The sequence below is a fragment of the Pediculus humanus genome, genomic scaffold (genome assembly GCF_000006295.1).
Source record: "Pediculus humanus corporis 1103172108319 genomic scaffold, whole genome shotgun sequence".
Lineage (NCBI taxonomy): Eukaryota > Metazoa > Arthropoda > Insecta > Psocodea > Pediculidae > Pediculus > Pediculus humanus.
In genome coordinates this window covers 585,379-603,406 of record NW_002987888.1, presented here as the reverse complement: position 1 = coordinate 603,406, position 18,028 = coordinate 585,379, and the positions used below count along the sequence as shown (strand labels likewise).

The 18,028-nt window shown below is 25.6% G+C and overlaps 5 protein-coding genes across 5 annotated transcripts; 4 read left to right on the top strand and 1 right to left on the bottom strand.

Annotated features, from left to right (window-relative positions):
• Nucleotides 1-577: 577 nt before the first annotated feature.
• Phum_PHUM612490 (protein mothers against dpp, putative) lies at nucleotides 578-2,383 on the top strand (the record flags this gene model as incomplete). Its single annotated transcript, XM_002433030.1, has 4 exons — nucleotides 578-844; nucleotides 1,062-1,773; nucleotides 1,858-2,098; nucleotides 2,224-2,383. The coding sequence occupies 4 exons, from the start codon at nucleotides 578-580 to the stop codon at nucleotides 2,381-2,383; spliced, it is 1,380 nt and encodes a 459-aa protein (XP_002433075.1).
• Nucleotides 2,384-3,735: 1,352 nt separating this feature from the next.
• Nucleotides 3,736-4,093, top strand: Phum_PHUM612480 (uncharacterized protein; the record flags this gene model as incomplete). Its single annotated transcript, XM_002433029.1, has 2 exons — nucleotides 3,736-3,861; nucleotides 3,947-4,093. The coding sequence occupies 2 exons, from the start codon at nucleotides 3,736-3,738 to the stop codon at nucleotides 4,091-4,093; spliced, it is 273 nt and encodes a 90-aa protein (XP_002433074.1).
• A 1,765-nt stretch (nucleotides 4,094-5,858) lies between these two features.
• Nucleotides 5,859-8,377, top strand: Phum_PHUM612470 (uncharacterized protein; the record flags this gene model as incomplete). Its single annotated transcript, XM_002433028.1, has 4 exons — nucleotides 5,859-6,691; nucleotides 6,766-7,515; nucleotides 7,631-7,975; nucleotides 8,338-8,377. 4 exons carry the CDS (start codon nucleotides 5,859-5,861, stop codon nucleotides 8,375-8,377), a joined length of 1,968 nt encoding a protein of 655 aa, XP_002433073.1.
• Nucleotides 8,378-9,215: 838 nt separating this feature from the next.
• On the top strand, nucleotides 9,216-10,995 carry Phum_PHUM612460 (uncharacterized protein; the record flags this gene model as incomplete). Its single annotated transcript, XM_002433027.1, has 2 exons — nucleotides 9,216-10,654; nucleotides 10,731-10,995. The coding sequence occupies 2 exons, from the start codon at nucleotides 9,216-9,218 to the stop codon at nucleotides 10,993-10,995; spliced, it is 1,704 nt and encodes a 567-aa protein (XP_002433072.1).
• A 280-nt stretch (nucleotides 10,996-11,275) lies between these two features.
• Phum_PHUM612450 (uncharacterized protein) lies at nucleotides 11,276-13,199 on the bottom strand (the record flags this gene model as incomplete). Its single annotated transcript, XM_002433026.1, has 5 exons — nucleotides 11,276-11,995; nucleotides 12,075-12,238; nucleotides 12,310-12,523; nucleotides 12,601-13,073; nucleotides 13,154-13,199. 5 exons carry the CDS (start codon nucleotides 13,197-13,199, stop codon nucleotides 11,276-11,278), a joined length of 1,617 nt encoding a protein of 538 aa, XP_002433071.1.
• Nucleotides 13,200-18,028: the final 4,829 nt, after the last annotated feature.

Sequence of the window (18,028 nt, the reverse complement as noted above, 5' to 3'; positions counted from 1 at the left end):
AGCAATTCCATTCTTCATTTCTAAAATGTATACTCCATGTAAATTTTAAATCGATCAATGCTCTGTGAGATATAATCAAGAAGGCCGCATGAGCTAAGGTAATTTTGTATTTGTATTCCTACGCTTTAGGGCGGTTCAAACGTTACGTTTGAAATTTTTATTTTGGTAGATTTGTTAAAAGTATTTTAAAACATTTTTCAAGTGCAATAAAATAACATGTGCAATTTTGCAATTGTTGAAGAAAAAATTTTTGAAAAACATTGCGTATGTTTAACAATAATTCATAATAAAGAATAGCGGAGATTAAAATTGGAAGTTATGGGGTTCCAGCCTGGCAGTCGCCAGTAAACAGAAGCGTTCTGTTAATTAGCTAATGGTAAATGGTCTCTGCGTTTGATATAAGAAAAATTGAACTAAATAAATAACAAAATTCGTTTAAACGCAAAACGTAAGTTATTGGCAATGCATTATACAATATTTGGATTTGCTTTACAATAATTTTGTAAAATTTGCAAATTTATCTTTGCAAGTTTTAAAAAGTCAACCTAAGTTTTCTTTACCCATTTTAAGTTTGAAAATGGAAGGTGAAAAAGGAGAGAGCAGTTCCGGTCCGATTTCTTCACTCAACAGCTTATTTTCTTTTACCAGTCCCGCTGTGAAAAAACTATTGGGATGGAAGCAAGGAGACGAAGAAGAAAAATGGGCTGAAAAGGCTGTTGATTCATTGGTAAAAAAGCTTAAGAAGCGGAAGGGTGCCATAGAAGACTTGGAAAGAGCTTTATGTTACCCAGGACAACCTAGTAAATGTGTAACAATACCCAGGAGCTTGGATGGAAGGCTGCAGGTAAAATTTCACTTTATGCAATTCGTTTTTCAAGTTTGATATTTTCCGAGTTACATCCCATATCTCTAATTTCTTTTCAATGTAATTAAAATTTATATTTGAATGAATGAAAATACTCAATAACTGATTTATAAATTTTTAAAACATATGCAAGTTTGTTTTACAAATTATTATTATTATTTTGTTTTTTTTTTTTTTTTTTAATTTATTACCTAAGGTGTCACATAGAAAAGGCTTACCACATGTAATCTACTGCAGAGTGTGGCGATGGCCAGACTTACAATCACATCATGAATTAAAACCCCTAGAACTTTGTCAATTTCCATTTTCAGCAAAGCAAAAAGAAGTCTGTATAAATCCTTATCATTACAAAAGGGTTGAAAGCCCAGTCTTGCCGCCTGTTTTGGTGCCTCGCCATTCCGAATTTGCTCCAGGACACAGTCTTTTGCCTTTTCAACAACTTGCAGAACCTGCAATGCCTCACAATGTGTCATATTCTGCTGGAGGATTTGCTGGTGGTCCTCAGAGTCCCATGTCAAGTGTCGGTTCTGCTCCTAGTCCTGGATGCATGACTTCAAATCCTCAGAGTCCATACACAAGTAATGGTTTACCCGGAACTCCTCCTCCAGCATACACCCCAACTGAAGATTCAAAGCATGATCCCTCAACCCCTAATGATCCTTCTGCTATGGATACATCCATGCCTGAAGTTGCTCCAGTGTCATACCAGGAACCTCTTTATTGGGCCAGTATTGCATGTTATGAATTAAATTGTAGAGTTGGAGAGTTTTTTCATTGTCAGAGTCATTCTGTAATAGTTGACGGTTTCACAAATCCAAGTAATAATTCCGACCGTTTTTGCCTGGGGCAATTAAGCAATGTTAATAGAAATTCAACAATCGAAAATACTAGAAGGCATATTGGAAAAGGTTAGTACTTAATCGTATTTAAATAATTTGATTTATCAAAGCTCTGTTTAGTAGTCTACATAATTTTTATTTTTATTTTCCAAGGAGTTCATTTATATTATGTCGGAGGAGAAGTCTATGCGGAATGTTTGTCAGATTCTGCAATATTTGTTCAATCTAGAAATTGCAATCATCATCATGGATTTCATCCTAGTACTGTTTGTAAAATACCATCAAGTTGTTCACTTAAAATATTTAATAATCAAGAATTTGCACAACTCCTATCTCAGTCTGTTAATCATGGTTTCGAAGCTGTTTATGAATTAACTAAAATGTGTACAATTCGGTAATTTATAATCATTCGTAATCTTTTTGTTGATATCAAATTTACATCTAATGCATTCAAGATAGGGGATTGACTAACATGGTTGTTTAAGTAAATTGTTTTCTAATCGAGAATTTAATTTTTAGAATGTCTTTCGTAAAAGGATGGGGTGCTGAGTATCACAGGCAAGACGTCACTAGCACTCCTTGTTGGATCGAAATTCATTTACACGGACCGTTGCAATGGCTAGATAAAGTATTAACACAAATGGGATCTCCTCACAATGCAATATCTTCAGTTTCCTAAAATTTAATTTTTTTTTTTATAGTGACAATAAGATATTTTAATACTTGAAACAATATTAAAAATTCATTTCAATTTTTAATAGTATACATATATATATATGTGTTTGTGTTCAATGCTAAAATTATAATTTTTGTACTTAAATATTCAAAAATCTTTGATTGTTATTTTTCTGAAAAAAACATTGTCATCATAATTCTTTTGTCACTTGAGGTCATTTTGTTCTACCCCTGGGTTGGAACTCGCTCTTCTTCTTTAATTACAAAATCCTTTATTCACCTTTGTTTTTTATTTATAAAATTCTTATCGTTTTTTATGCATTTATTTATTTATTCCTTCATAGTGCATAAACAAATTATTTTTGATTTGTTGCATTTGTTGAATTTTTTAAAAATAGAATGAATAGTTTTGTTTAGGAATATTTTTTTTTTTTTCACCATTATACATAATTATTGGTGTTTAACGTTCACATATTTTAAATTTAATATTTTAACGACGTGCTATGAGTTATTGTTATTTGCTGTTTTGGATTTCTTAACTTATTGTTATATTAATAATTTTTTTTGACGCAAGTTTAACAATTTTAAGTTTTGTTTTAATAGTAGTACTTTTCGATTGTCCTACCGTTGTAAATTTTTCTTACAGGTAAGTATTATTTATATTTATATTTTAAATAACGGATAAATTTTTAATAATTTTTCATATATTAAGAATGAGTTACTCAGTTTTTTTTTATGATTAAAACATTTTTTGCCCACTGATTACAACGTTTTTTCTGCATTTTACAAATTTTTAAGGTTGGTAGCACTTATAAGTTTTATTTTCATAAAAGTAATTTTCTTTTTATTTAATTGTCCGTTCTCGTATTTTCCTATTTTAACGTGTTTTTTGTTTTTAAACGTAAATATTATTTTTTTTTTTAAATACAAAATTTTCAATAATTTTTAATATTTAATTTAAAATAAATAATCTTGTAATGTTTTCGACGCTTCACCGCTTAACGCTAACTGCATGACATTTTTTTCCTATTGAAAACGATTGCACAATATTATTTTGGCGGTTAAAAATAAAAAATTATTTATTCTAAATATATCTAAAATAATTTAATATATTTTATTTGTTTTTCTGAATTTTCTTATAAATTACAACTAGTAAGCAAAAAAAAACATAACCTAAACCGTCAGGCTTATTCCTGACCGTTATTACCAAGAAATAAACAAAACGCTTTCCATTATTATATAGAAATTAGTGACGTGATATTTGAATATTTTTCTCTTTTCTAATATTGCAATTTTAGATTTAAATTTTATCTTTTTATTTTATAGGGATTATTTGTAACAAGTAAAAGTAGCAAAATGAGTACTACATCACAAAAGCATCGTAATTTTATAGCAGAACCTATGGGAGATAAGCCAGTGACGGATTTGGCTGGCATTGGGGAAGTTTTAGGTAAAAGATTTGAAAGTAAAGGATTCGATAAGGTATGTATTTACTGTACATTTCAAACAGTACCTTTTTTAGAATTAATTGTTCCTTACAATGATATATACAAATTTTTATTTACAGGCATATGTTGTTCTTGGACAATTTTTAGTTTTAAAAAAGGACCAAGAAATATTTGTAGATTGGATGAAAGATATTATTAATGCAAACACTAAACAAGCAACAGATTGCTACCAGTGTCTTTCCGATTGGTGCGAAGAATTCTTGTAATAAGTTATTAATGATAATTCTACAATTTTATTTTCTTTTTTTTTCTCCTCTGATCGGACATAATTATTTTCTAATACTTCTGTGAAGCAATTTTTTTTTTATTTTTTAATAAGTACATTACACTACTACAATACATACATAATCATTTTATCTGAATTAAGTTGGTCATCTCAAAGTGTTTGTTGCTAAATATTTAAATGATTAAATAATAATATCTTTTCGATTTAAACTTTATAAATTATTTTTCGAAAAATGAAATAATAATGGCTTTTATTTATTGTAACGATAAACTTTTTAATTAAATGTAAAAAAAAAAAAAAAAAAAAAAAAAAACAAACCATTTATGTTTATTTTATCTTTTAAAATGATTTTTACAATAATATTTTTGTGTTTTGAAAAAAAAAATTATAATTTGTTTTCTTTTTTAAATATTGTAATGCTGGCTTCATACTTTATTACAATAAATAACCTTGTATACATATTTATTCTAATGACAAATTTTATTTTTTTAGAAATATATGAAGCTTAGCAAAATAAAAGCCTTAATGGTTGTGTATTTAAAAATTTTATAAGAAAATAAAAAGTTGATTTATTAAACTTTTATACAACTTTTGAACTACTTAAATGGTTTACGTTTAATTTTACAAATTTATTATAAATTTTTAAAAAAGAATATTTTATTAAAGTTATTAAATTAAACTTAAATATGAAACAGGATTTTATAAAAGGATTTTAAAAACAAGAAATAAAATTTTATTTTCAAAATGAAAAGTTTTATAAATATAATTTTTATTACTGGATAGTAAGATATTAATAATAAATTCATTTTGTGATTAATTTTTTATCAAAGTACACAAATGTTTTTTATTCACTTAAATTAATTTTTGAAGAATTTTATAAAACTTTTTTGTTTACAAAATAATATTTGGTAGGGTATATACAAAAAAAAAAAAGAATTGCTTATTATTTGAAGTAAATCTGCATTTTTTAATGCTTGTAAATTTTTGTGGTAACAAAGAAAAAATAAGTCTGGTAATTAATCAGAAGGAAGTTATGAAATAAGATAAAAATTTTATTTAATGTAATAAAAACTATTTTAAAAAATATTTTCCAAACCCAGAGAATTAAAATTACTTTAAAATATAATAAAATAAATAATTTTATTAAGTCTTAAATAAAGACTCGCATACAATTACAGTATTTTTTTTTTTTTTTAACGGTTTGGCGACAAAAATTCCTTACTCATAGTTATTGATTAAGTTGGCGCCATGTTGTGATTTGTTTTTTTAAAAAAATCTGAACATCTAATGTATAAAAGGTAATTGTAATTTATTACATTTTTGTTGCAGTGATTTTTTTTATAGAGAAAAAAATATGAATCGAAATTTTAATAATACAATACGTTCAAAAGCAAAAGTATGAAAACTATCTTTCAAATGCGTATATTACTAGATATTTAAAATTTTTTTATTCAGGTTTGTTTCTTTTCTTTTCTTTTTTTTTTTTTTTTTTTTTTTTTCATAATAATTATTTATTTTAAAATTGACAAAAAAAAAAATTTTTTTTCGTTCCCTACATGTAAAAATACTTTTCACTTTTATATTAGTTTATTGTATTTAATTGTGTTTTGTAGATTATATGGAAACCTTTTTTTTAAACTAACCGTTTTAGTGCCAGAGACCTTTTATGCCCCGAATCCTTCTTTTATGTATTTTTTGTTATTATACCTCCACAATAATTAGTAACAATAATAGTAGTAAATAAAATGGAATTGAGTACCGTTGAAAGGTTACACGAACAGTATGAGTCATTTAAAAGTAGCATCAAATCTGATAAAATGGGCACTGAATCAGAGCCTGGATGGGATCACAGCCCAGCAAAAGAAGTTCTCACAAATATGTTAAACACTATTAACAGCTGCATTAATAAAGTGAGCAAAAATAGTGCGGAATACAATAGATTGTTGGCCATGCAAGGAGCTTTATTTTATCAGCATGCCAAAGTATTGGTTCAATTGAATGAGACAAAAGTTGCACAAGATATATTAAAAACATGCATTGATTTTCTAAAAGACTCAATACTAATTCCAGAAGTAACTTTTCTCGGATTGAGAGTTTTAAATCATTATTGTTACTTACTTACAAAATCTGGAGATTTGAGTACATCTCAGGAATTATTGGAATTTGCCGAAGCAAAATACTTACAACTTAAAGAACTGGGAGATGTAAACACATTGCCATTGTTTAGTAATGACGATTTATTCGATAATAAATTGGAATTAACTCCGAACAAAGAAATTAATGAAAAATTAGAAAAATTGGTCACAAATAACCTTCAAATGCTTGGTTTTGTGCACAATAAGCAAGGAGATTTGGATAAGTTTGCTGCATATCATCATCAAGTTCTTAAAAGGCAGTTAGATATGAGAGAAGGGGATGCAACCGTGTGGGCGATGAAAACAGCCAGACTTGGTTATTTTTTTTTAACCAGAAATAAATTTGCTCAAGCTCGTCATCATTTGGCTGCTGCATGTTATGTTCTTAGTCAGTATGAAAATACTTTGAAAACATTAGAAACATCAAATCTAGTTCTTTCAAAGTACGTATAATCAATTAAGCTTCAGTACAAATAGTGAAAATGTAACTTTTACTCGAGAGTTTGACATTTTTTAGATGGGATGAATTGAATCACAGATATGCTGATATAGCTAAATGTTGGGTTAGATATGGTTTGTTTCTTTTCAATGCATCCAAAATGAAATTAGTTTCTGCTTTTTATGGCGACTCATCAACATATCTAGATAACACATGGGCAAATTCATTTGATAATTTTTTTTACGGGAGTAGTGGAACAGAAGAAAACGAGGATAATGGAGTTTGGCAGGGCTCAGATTTTAAAAATTATAAAGAACAACTTCATAACAGTTTTGGAACGACAAATTTAAATGATATAAATACAGTGAAAGATGCAACTGAAAACATAATATCGAAAAATGATTCTATACCAGTTCCATCGCCTCTGGTTTTTGATGTTATTTTTGAAAATTCTAATCAGGTTAACTCGTCAAATATTTCTATAGGTAAAACTGGACTGGAAACCAATCAATCGATAAATTCATCGGAAAGTACATCGAAAGAAGATAAAAATGAGGGAGAAAGATATGATCAAAAACTACCAGAATCGAATGATTTGCAATATAAATTTTTAAATTTAGATTTAAATTGCTTTGAAAATTGTGTGTCGTGTAATTATGTTGATGGCGTGCAGTCAGCAAGAGCATTATTTTTATTTACTCATTCTTGGTTAAAAAAATCTAAATTATTTTACACGATAAAAGATCATCCGATGGAATATGTAAATGTCATTTTAGATCTAAGCGAATTGTACCGGTACCTAGCTTTTTATGAAGATGAAATAGAAAAGTAAGTGAAAAATTTAAAAATTTAAAATTACATTACTTGACGCAAAAAAAACATTATTTGGCGTCCCATCAAGCCACACGATAATTAATGACCACTTATTGTATCAATATTGTAGTCAATATTCTGTGCAAAAAAAGCGAGCGGATACTTTGGAAACTCTAAGTGCTGTCTTGAAAGAAGTTCGACCACAGAGTTATATCGCGATCAGCATTGAAATTTTTAGAGAATTGGCGGAAATACACTTGGAATTAATGGGATTAAATCTTCGACGATTATATTTATCCCAACCGGAACCGCCGAAAGAAGACGATTCGAAACTTCCGGAGAATTGTTTTACGAATTTCGCGGATTATTCACTTCACAAAATGGAGGCTGTTGCCGACGTGCATAAACGGTTGTATCAGTTTAGCGAAATATTGGGTCACGGGGTTTTAGGTGATTTTGAATCTGGTGGCACGGCGTTTCCGTTTGGCATTGATACGCCAGATGAAACGAATAACAATTTATTCGAATCCTATCAACCGACAAACGATACAAAACTTTTTTGATTTTTTTTTTTAATAAAATTAAAAAACGATTAATATTATATTTGGCAAATAATAATTCGGGTGAATTTTTTATTTATTTATTTCTTTTTTAAAATTTTTTTTTTTTTTTATAAGTGTACAATATTTGAAGTTTTTAGCTTTAATTTTGTTATTTGTGAAAATGGAAATATGTTTAGATAATATTTTATAGTTTTTACAAAAAAAAAATCAAAAATCTAATTGTTATTATTATTATTTTTTTTTAAATCTTAGAAGAAATTTTTTTATTTCACAGTATAAAATCAAAGTACAAAATTAAAGTTATTTATGTCTAATTTTAAAACATGTAATATTTGTTTTAAGTATTTTTCCCCTCGATTTGCTCTTTAGTAAAATTTTGTTTTATTCATTTTTTTTTTTTTTTTAATTGAAAATTTAAACCTTTGTGTGTTTGTTACCTGGTTAGTAAAGATAACTTCATTTACAAAATTTATTATTATTTGAAGTGTATTCGATTGTAAAACGACTAAAATTCTAAAACATTAGTGCGAGTATTATTTCAAGTATAAAAATTTTTTAAATTCGAATTATTTGGATTTAAAAATGTAATACAAATAAAGTGAAAATAAATTATGCAAAAAAAAAAATTTACACAAAGGTTAATTTATTAGAAGAAGAAGGAAGGGATTTTAAGAGTAAATGGAGCAATTAAAAAAAAATGTATTTCTCAATATTAGTGTGGCTAATGAATCTCTGTTAAAATAAATTTTATGCCATAAATAAATCTTACAATGATGGCATTGATTAAAATTGATTTTTTTTTTTTCTTTTTAAGCGATGGATTTTTAAATTTAACTCATTATAAAATAAACAAAGATCGAAAAAATGTCAAAATTCATAAGTTTTAAAACTAAAGTTCTTGAGTGAAATTGATGGAAATGATTTTTAAATAAAATTTACAGTGATTTATTAAATTTTTTTTTAACCAGTGTTAAGTATTCAGTTAAAGGTTAATTAAACAGTGTGCTAAGTTTTTTTTTTAGCAAAATTATTTTTAGGAAAAGTAAAAAAGAAATTAAGTAAATTGTTGTTTCAAAGTGTAAATGTTTGATTCAAAAATCTCATTCGATGTATATATACATAAATTTTTTTTTTTTTTTTTTCAGTTGAGAAATGGATGTTTTAATTAAGATCAAGGAAAAATATTCAACCGTACGAAATCTCTTAGAAGTTGAATTTAAAAATGATCCAGAGAGAGAGCCTTACAAGTCCAAATATCGAGCCAAATCGATTTTAACAGAAATCAAAGAATTGCTTTTCGACGTCATCGATAACGTGGAAAAAGATGGCGAACAATACGTTTCCTACAAGGGCATGCTCGCCGTTGTGATATACCAAATAGGACTTATTTGTATCGATACCGAAGAAATTCCGGAAGGTGAAAAACAATTAAAAGAATGCTACGATTCCATATTAGATCACCTTCATCCGCGTTTCATTCTCGTGTCGGTAGTCGTGAGAAATCAATTAGGAATACTATGGTCTCAAAGATCTCAACCGACGGAAGCTCAGAGTTGGCTAGAAGGAGCGGAGAAAATTTACAACGAGTTCAAATCGACGGGTAAAATTCCATTCTACTACCACGATCATTTCGAAGAAAGTGTAAGCGAAACGGGAGTCAAAGAATTAGAAATGGTGCACACTCTAACAAAATTTTATCTGGCTCAAGTGTACGGTGCTTTGAAAGATTTGTTAAAGTCGGCCACGTACTGTCACGAAACATTACAAAGGCAATTGATATACAACGAATACGATCCGATTGATTGGGCCCTAAATTCCGCGACTCTGTCGCAGTTTTTCATGGAAAGACTTTTGTTCAAACAGGCGAGACATCATTTGGCAGCCGCTTCTTACGTCATGGACAAATACGAAGAATCCCTTAAATCAATGACGGGTTCGCAAGAGGAAATCGAAACGAAAAAGGAAGAATTCAAACACAGGAGTTCGGACATTTCGCGGTGCTGGGCCAAATACGGGATTTTCATACTGGAACATTCGAAAAATTGTCTCGAGGATGATAGGAAATCGGAAGGGAAAAATGACGACGACAAAAATTTGGAAAAATTGCTGTTCGATAATTTGAACTTGGCCGAATACGAAAATCAAATAACCGACACTGACGTCATACTCTTCGAGGACGCGAGAGAAGTTTTTCTATTCACTCAAAAACATTTGAAAAAAGCAAAAGAATATTATTCTTTGGAAGAAAGAGCTTCGGATCACGTGCAAGTCGTACAAGATCACAGTCAATTGTTCAGACATTTAACGGCTTTCGAAGAAAACGAAGAGAGACAGTGTAAAATGATGAAGAAAAGGATAGAGCTGTTGGAAACGGTTCTCAAAGAATTAAATCCAAAATATTATCTGGATGTTTGCAGGCAACTGTGGTTCGAATTGGGAGAAACCTATCACGACATTATGCAAGTTAAATTTCAAAAAGCAAAAGCGATACAAGATTCGCCGGTTCCACAAGTTTTCAACAAAATAAATACTCTCATAGAAAATAGCATAACAAATTTTAATAAATTTTTAGATTCGGTCAAAGATAAAAAGTAAGAGAATTTATTTTCTAAATTAATTTGTCGTTTGATTTGTTGTTTAATCGTTTGTTTTTTTTGTTCCAAACAGAAAACAAGAACTCCCAGAAATTATTCCAGATGATTTAGTCGGACCCACTTTGATAGCACATTTTTATTTGGGTCGCCTTTATTACAAGTACATAACACAGGATAAGAGGAAACAAATAGAAAACACGACGAAATCTTACGAATGTTTTAAATACGTCGTCGATTATTGTGAAAAAAGCGAAAAGGGTAGAAATGCCGTAGGGGAAGAATTAAACATTAGCATGGAAATGATGAAATTACTGCAAGTTAAAATATTGCAGTATTAATAAATAAAAATAGCTATAAGGATTAAAAAAATAAGTTAACACGACGCTTTTAATATAATGTTCATTGTTGATATATTAAGATCTGTTTATGTACTTTCAAAAGTAAATAATTAATTAATTTTTAAAAAAATTTATTGTTTATATTTTTGCCCGTTCACTAAACTACAAATTCTATAAGGCAAGAATATCACAAAAATCATGATTTGACACATTCAAAATTAAAAGGATTCGGATGAAGGGGGAGGATGAAAAAAAATTATTTAAAAATAATTTTATATTATTAAGCTCCTTCTGTTATAATTTCTGAATGAATTTCGACGGGTAATAAATGATTTATGGGTTCGAGAATGGCAGATTCATTTATAAACGTGACTCCTTCTTTTTGTAGTTGATGAATTGGAATTCCCATATGATTGGCAACTTCTTGCAAGGGAAACACTAAATGAATGCATTTTTGAAGATAATTCACGAGCATTTGAAAACCCCCACAAAATCTTGCAAATTTTTCTTTTTCAGTTTTTTCAAACGTTTGCTGTTCTATTTTGTAATATGAAAGTATGACTTTAGAACAAAATTTCAAAGATTCTTGAATTAGGTTTGCTATGAAATCAGCCGTCGATAACAGTGCACAGGAACGCAATTCGTTAAAAGCGGTTAAAATTTCATTTAAGTAATCGACGAGTGGATAAAATTCAATTAAACACAGAGGAGGTTGTTCAGGTTTTGTTTCTAAATTCGGTTTGATTTTTCCTACAGTTGATATTTTATGTATTGCAAATTTATCCATTTCTTGTTTGAATTTTTTATTTATTTTCGATATTGAAAGTTCAAAACTTTGCTCTATGATTTTAATGAATTTCGATGCTAGTAAACCTCTAAAATCTGCACCGATTCGACTAAAGGAATGAGCAAAATACATGGACTGTCCAATTATTGAATCTAACGAAGAAATGTTCTTTTGCAATTCTGGACTATCCAAAATTGATAAAAATTGTGATATCTGTATAAAAAAGCACAAAAGAAAATTTAAACATTCTTTTTTATATGATATTTAATTAAATAATTTTAATTATGCTCACTTTTTCACTCAGCCAGCTGTAAAAAATGTACGATTCATTTACATTCGATATTTTAATTGATGATACAATTACTTCTTCATCACTAAATATTGCTCGATATTGGGTCATAATATTGAATAAGTGAATTCTGGTTAATTCTATTACTTTTAAAATATACTGAGTACCTTAAAAATTAAAAGAAAATCATAATTTAACTAAGAAACATTGTATTATAAATGACTAAGTCATTAATTACCATCTGATTTGGGTACTGAAGCCAATAAACTTTGAAACCATGAATCTCTTCCCTGCAAAAATTTTAATCTTAATTCAGCATCGGAAAAAACTTCCATTCTTCTAATTAAACCGACAATTTCTAAACATTTTGGAAGTTGCAAATCTGTTCTAAGTTGAGCAATTAATCTGCAAAGCATTACTTGCCATAATGCCTCAGAATCATTTACTATACTCTAAAATTTATAATTTTATTTTAGAATTTTTACCACAATAACATATAATAATTAATAAAATTAATTATTGAAAATACTTTAACGAGTTCAATATTTCCATGTTTTTTCCCAAGCCATCTTATGTACGAAGATAATTCTAAGGCTTCTTCGAAATGACCATTTTTAATACAAGTTTCCATTAACTGTGGCAATTCTAAAACTTTTAATAATTCATTACTTTTAGATAAAACTAAAGAATTTAAATTTCTATGCGTTTCTATTTGTAAGGCAATATTTGTTAACTCTTGACAACGTTTACTGAATTCGGGAAGCTCTGTTGACACTTGACTTAAATTTTGTTGAACACTATTAAACTTTTTATGTATTTCATTTAAACACTCGGCTCTTTGAATAAACGTCTTATAATTTGAAAATGCGAGTTCTTGAGTTTTTTGAAGTAAATGTTTTTTTTCCTCATTTAATTTTTCCGGTTCCGAAGTTAATTTATCCAAGCTGAATTGGGTAACCTTTTTAACATAATTTATTTGTTCGGGATCGTCCAAATACGTATCTGAAAATCAAAATGAATGCATATTTGTATTTTTGATCGCACGGTTAATTTTTCAAAATTTTATTCCGACGGAAACACACCCGGTGAAATTAAAATATTAACAATGTTTTCTTTTTCGAACGCCATTTTGAAACGTTTCACAAAAAAATTCAAAACAAACTGATAATGTTTTAAATGTCATAGAGAATGAAAATTTAAAAAAAAAAAACGCTACTCTATGATTTACTTTCCCTCTCATCTTCATTTTAGTTTCGTTCGCACAAGTCAATTTAAGATGTCAGGGAAAACATTCCATTTTACGGTAGAAAATAGAATCGGGAAAACTTTATTTGTTAAATTAGTTAAAATTAAAAATTTTTAAAAAAAATTTAAACACGTATTAATAATAATCAATTTATATTTTAAATTTAAATTTTTTTCACGTTAACGAATTTTTAAAAATATTAGAAAAAATACACTGTCAAAAAATTTCAATCTGTAATAGATATGAACTTGGAAAAAATTAAAAAATTTAATATTTTTTAGTTTTTGTTTTATTTTATCATAATACATAAAAAACTTTTATTTATTTTGTGAAATTAGTGATTATTATTAACAATGAATGGAATAATAAAAATTTTTTTCATTTATTTATTTCTGGCACTGTTGGGTAAGTACAATAAATGATGTTGACTAAAAAAAAATTTTTTAAACTACTTATTAAAGTAATTATTATATTATTAAATATCAATATTATAAAATAATAGGTAAATAGATTCTAAATAAATATAAAAATAACTTTTAACCGTTTTCAATAGTTAAATTATGACATATTTACTTTCAAATAACAAATATTGAATATTGAAATGCAATAAAAAAGTAGTTAAGAAAAACTTATAACTAATTTATTTTTATTATATTTAATTTCAATATCTATTAACTTTATATTTATTTTTATTGATTATTTTGATTGATTTTGGTAATAATTTTCATTATTAAAATCATTAGAAAAATAATTAGCTACTGTACTATGCAAGCTTTAAAACTTTTTTTTTTGCTCTTGTTATTTTTACAAAATATAAAAAAATTTTACTCATCTCATATTTAATCATATTTTTAATTAGAGAAACCATTTTTTTAATTTTTTTTTTATATATAATAATATTTTATTTAAATATTCATTCATTTATGAATGATGAATAAATTTTTTGTTGTTGTAAGGTTAAGAGTAAGATAATATTTATATTTAAAAAAATTTTACTTAATTTATTTTTTTTTCTTTTTTTGGATATTTATTCATGAATTTTCATAGAAAATATTATTATTATTATTATTATTATATTTTTGTATCTCATTTAATGTATTTTTATGTAGGATAAAAATTTTAAGCTCAAAATTTTTAAATTTTATTAATTTTTTTTTTTTTTTCTCTTAATGAGTTGCTAAAAATTAATATTACATATCGAATTTATGTAATATTTTTCATTATTCATAACAAATAAAAATTTAATAAGTTATGAAAAGAATCAGTAAACAAATCAAAATTATTTAAAACAGGAATTTAAATTATATATTTTTTTTTCAGAGTTACATAATGATGAGGCTAACCTGAAAGGAATAAAAATAATTTTTTTTTTTATTTTATTTAAACAAATTTGCCTTTTAGTATTTTTTTTTTTAAACAATTAATAACGGTGGAACCGTTTTGCTTACTTGGCCACATCGTTCTCAATATTGTTGTGTTACGATAAAACAGTTATATAATTCACCCCGTAGTTTTTTTTTTTTTTTTATAAATTAATTTATTACTAACGGTTGTTTAGTTGTGTCATTTTTTAAATTAAAAAAAAACAAAAAAGAAACAAAAGAACATCGTCATCATCATCATCATCATCATCATCATTAGTTAATAAATTACGGTTAATAAAAAAAAATAATAATAATAAGCATTAACGACTTACGTACTAACCATATCGAAAACTTTTTTTTGTTATTAAATTATTATTAAAATGACGTCATCAATTTGATCGATTTTTTTGAAACTTTTCAATAATTTACATTTTAAAAAAAATTTTAACTATAATAATAATAATAATAATAATTATTTTTTAATTTAATAATCGAAATTAATTATTATTATCGTTACTTATTATTAGAGAACTAGAAAAATAATCTAGTTAATAATTATCACTTTGATTTTTTAATAATAATAATAATAATAATAATAATAATAATAATAATAATAATTTAATACGAGGTGATGGAAAAATCGAAATGAATGAATGAGTTAGTGAATGAATGAATGAATGAATGAATGAATGAATGAATGTAATAACAAAACTCGTTAGATAAGTTATTAAAAATAAAAATTATTAATAAATTGTTCAAATTTAAAAAAAAAAACCGGACGGCACGAGGTGCAAAATGATAATAATAATAATTTCACGTTAACAATTAGTTAGATTGTGACGACGACGACCGGTTTAAAATTAAATAAAATAAATTTATTAAAAAATTATTATTATCGTAATTTATTATTATAATAAATAAAAAAAAGGTTTTTTTTTCGATTATTACGTAATATTTAAAAGTAATTTAAATTAGTTTTTGATATTTTATTTAAATTATTAATTTTTTTTACATCCGATTGACAAAATATTGAATGTTCCGGTTTAAAATCGCTTTCATTTTTTTTTTTTTTTTTTCGATTCATTTACAAGTTTTCGCCATTTTGGATTTGATTTTATTTTATCATTTTTACTTTCTATTAATTTTAAAATTAAATATCATTTTTATTTTTTCTCTTTCTCTTTCTCTTTTTCTTTCTCTTCCTTTATTTAATTCATTTATCAAGATTATAATAATAAAAGCTATTAAGAATTTTTTTTTTTTTTTTTAAGTGTTTTAATCAACGTTGAGAGCGATAAAGTGTAAAATATTATTATTATTATTATTATATAAAAAAAGGGAGAAGAGGGAAAAAAAACTTATTTACTAATAAGTTCTTATTAAGTCCGTGTTTTATTATTATTATTATTATTATTTATAATAAAATGGATTCCGTTCGAATTTTTCTTTTTTTTCCAAAACGTTTTATGCAAATAAGATGGCAACCATCGACGCATTCAAAAAAAAAAAAAATTTCGTTTTTTTTAAACAGCTCCCCCCCCTCCCCGCTGAAAATCCGGTTTATGGAAAAAACACTTTTTTTGCATTCTTTATAAGTTAAATTAAAATATCATTATCATTATCATCATTATTGATTAATAATAATAATATTTTTGTTACGGGAGAAAAAAAATTTTACCCAAAATTAAAAGAAAATTAATTATTATTATTATTATTTTTAAAATTACAAACTAACGAATATGAGAATAAGAAAATGTATTTAAATATTTATTAATAATAATAATAATAATAATAATATTTTTTTGTTAATAACATTTATTATTTGTTTAAACAAAAAAAAAAAAAAAGGGAAAACTATTTAATTTTATTATTTAAACTGGAAAATAAGTAGAAAAAAATTCATTAAATTTAAAGTACAAGTTAAATATTGGTTAAAAAAAAGAAAATCATTACATTTTCCATTTATTTTCTTTTTCCTTTTCTTTTTTCTTTTCTATTCCTTTTTTTTTTTTCAAAAGAAAAACAAATGAAAATAATTTTAGATAATGAATGTTTTCCCTATTTTTTCCGTATACTCCATTTATTTTTTTTTATTTTTTTCTCTTTTTCTAAAATCTTAAGAAAGGAAAAAAAAAAAGAAAATCATTTTTCTTCTTAACGTCTTTTAAACCTTAAACGAATTTTCTTTTTTTTTTTTTTATCTAAAATAAGACTTAATTTCAATTTTTGTGTTTTTCAAAGCGAAAAAAATCAAATTTTTTGCTTTCTGCTTTATTTCAAATCTCCCCCCCCCCCCCACAAAAAAAAAAAAATTTTTTTTCGAAATTTAAATCCTTAAAATACCACCGACCTGAAAAATTTTCACATTTTCTTCTTAAAACGTCATCGCGTAGCAGACGACGAATCGTCGTCGCCTCCATTTAAAAAAAAAAAAAATTTTCTTTTCCTTAAGAAAAGCGTTAAATAAATGCGAATAATTATCATTATTATTCTCGTTTTAAACATAATAATAATAAAAATTAATTACTTGAACGTTTTTTTTTATTGTTTAATAATTGAAATCGTAGAAATGACGACAACGATAAAATAATAATGAAATTAAAATTAAAAGTTTTAAAAAAAATAAATTCTTTTTAATATAATAAAATAATAATAATAATAATAATTAAAATGTTAATGTTTTAAATAAAACAATTTTATTTAAATAAAAATAAAAAAATTTTTACACAAAACAATGTAAAGTTTTCAATTGTACATAATATTTTTCGTTAAATAATAAATTTAATTAAATTTTTATTTAAACTTTTGTAAATAAGTTTTATTGTTTAATTTTTTTTTTTTTAGTATTATTATTATTATTATTATTATCGTTATTGTTAATATAATAAGAAAATTATTTTAAAGAAAAACAAAAAACAGAACAAAAAACAAAAAAAAACTTTTAAAAAGTGGAAAATATAAATTTAAATTTATTATTATTATTATTTTTTTTTTAAACAGGAAATAAATAAATAATTTTTCCCTTCCCCCCGTGAAAAAAAGGGGGGGGAAAGTAACGTTTTAATATCGAGAAAAAATTTTTTTTTTTTCTGTAAATTTAAATTTATAAAACAAAACACAATAGAGTGGAAATTCTAAAAAAATGATAAATTTTTATTTTTATTTATTTATTTGTATTTCCTGTCGGGTCGTTAATATTATTATTATTATTATTATTATTATTATTATTATTATTATTATTACTGTCGTATACGAGTATTTAAAAATTTTTTAAAACGAATAAAATCGCGAATTAAGAAAAATTCACGATGGAAATTTGCGAGAGAAAAAATAATGAATTCGTGTCG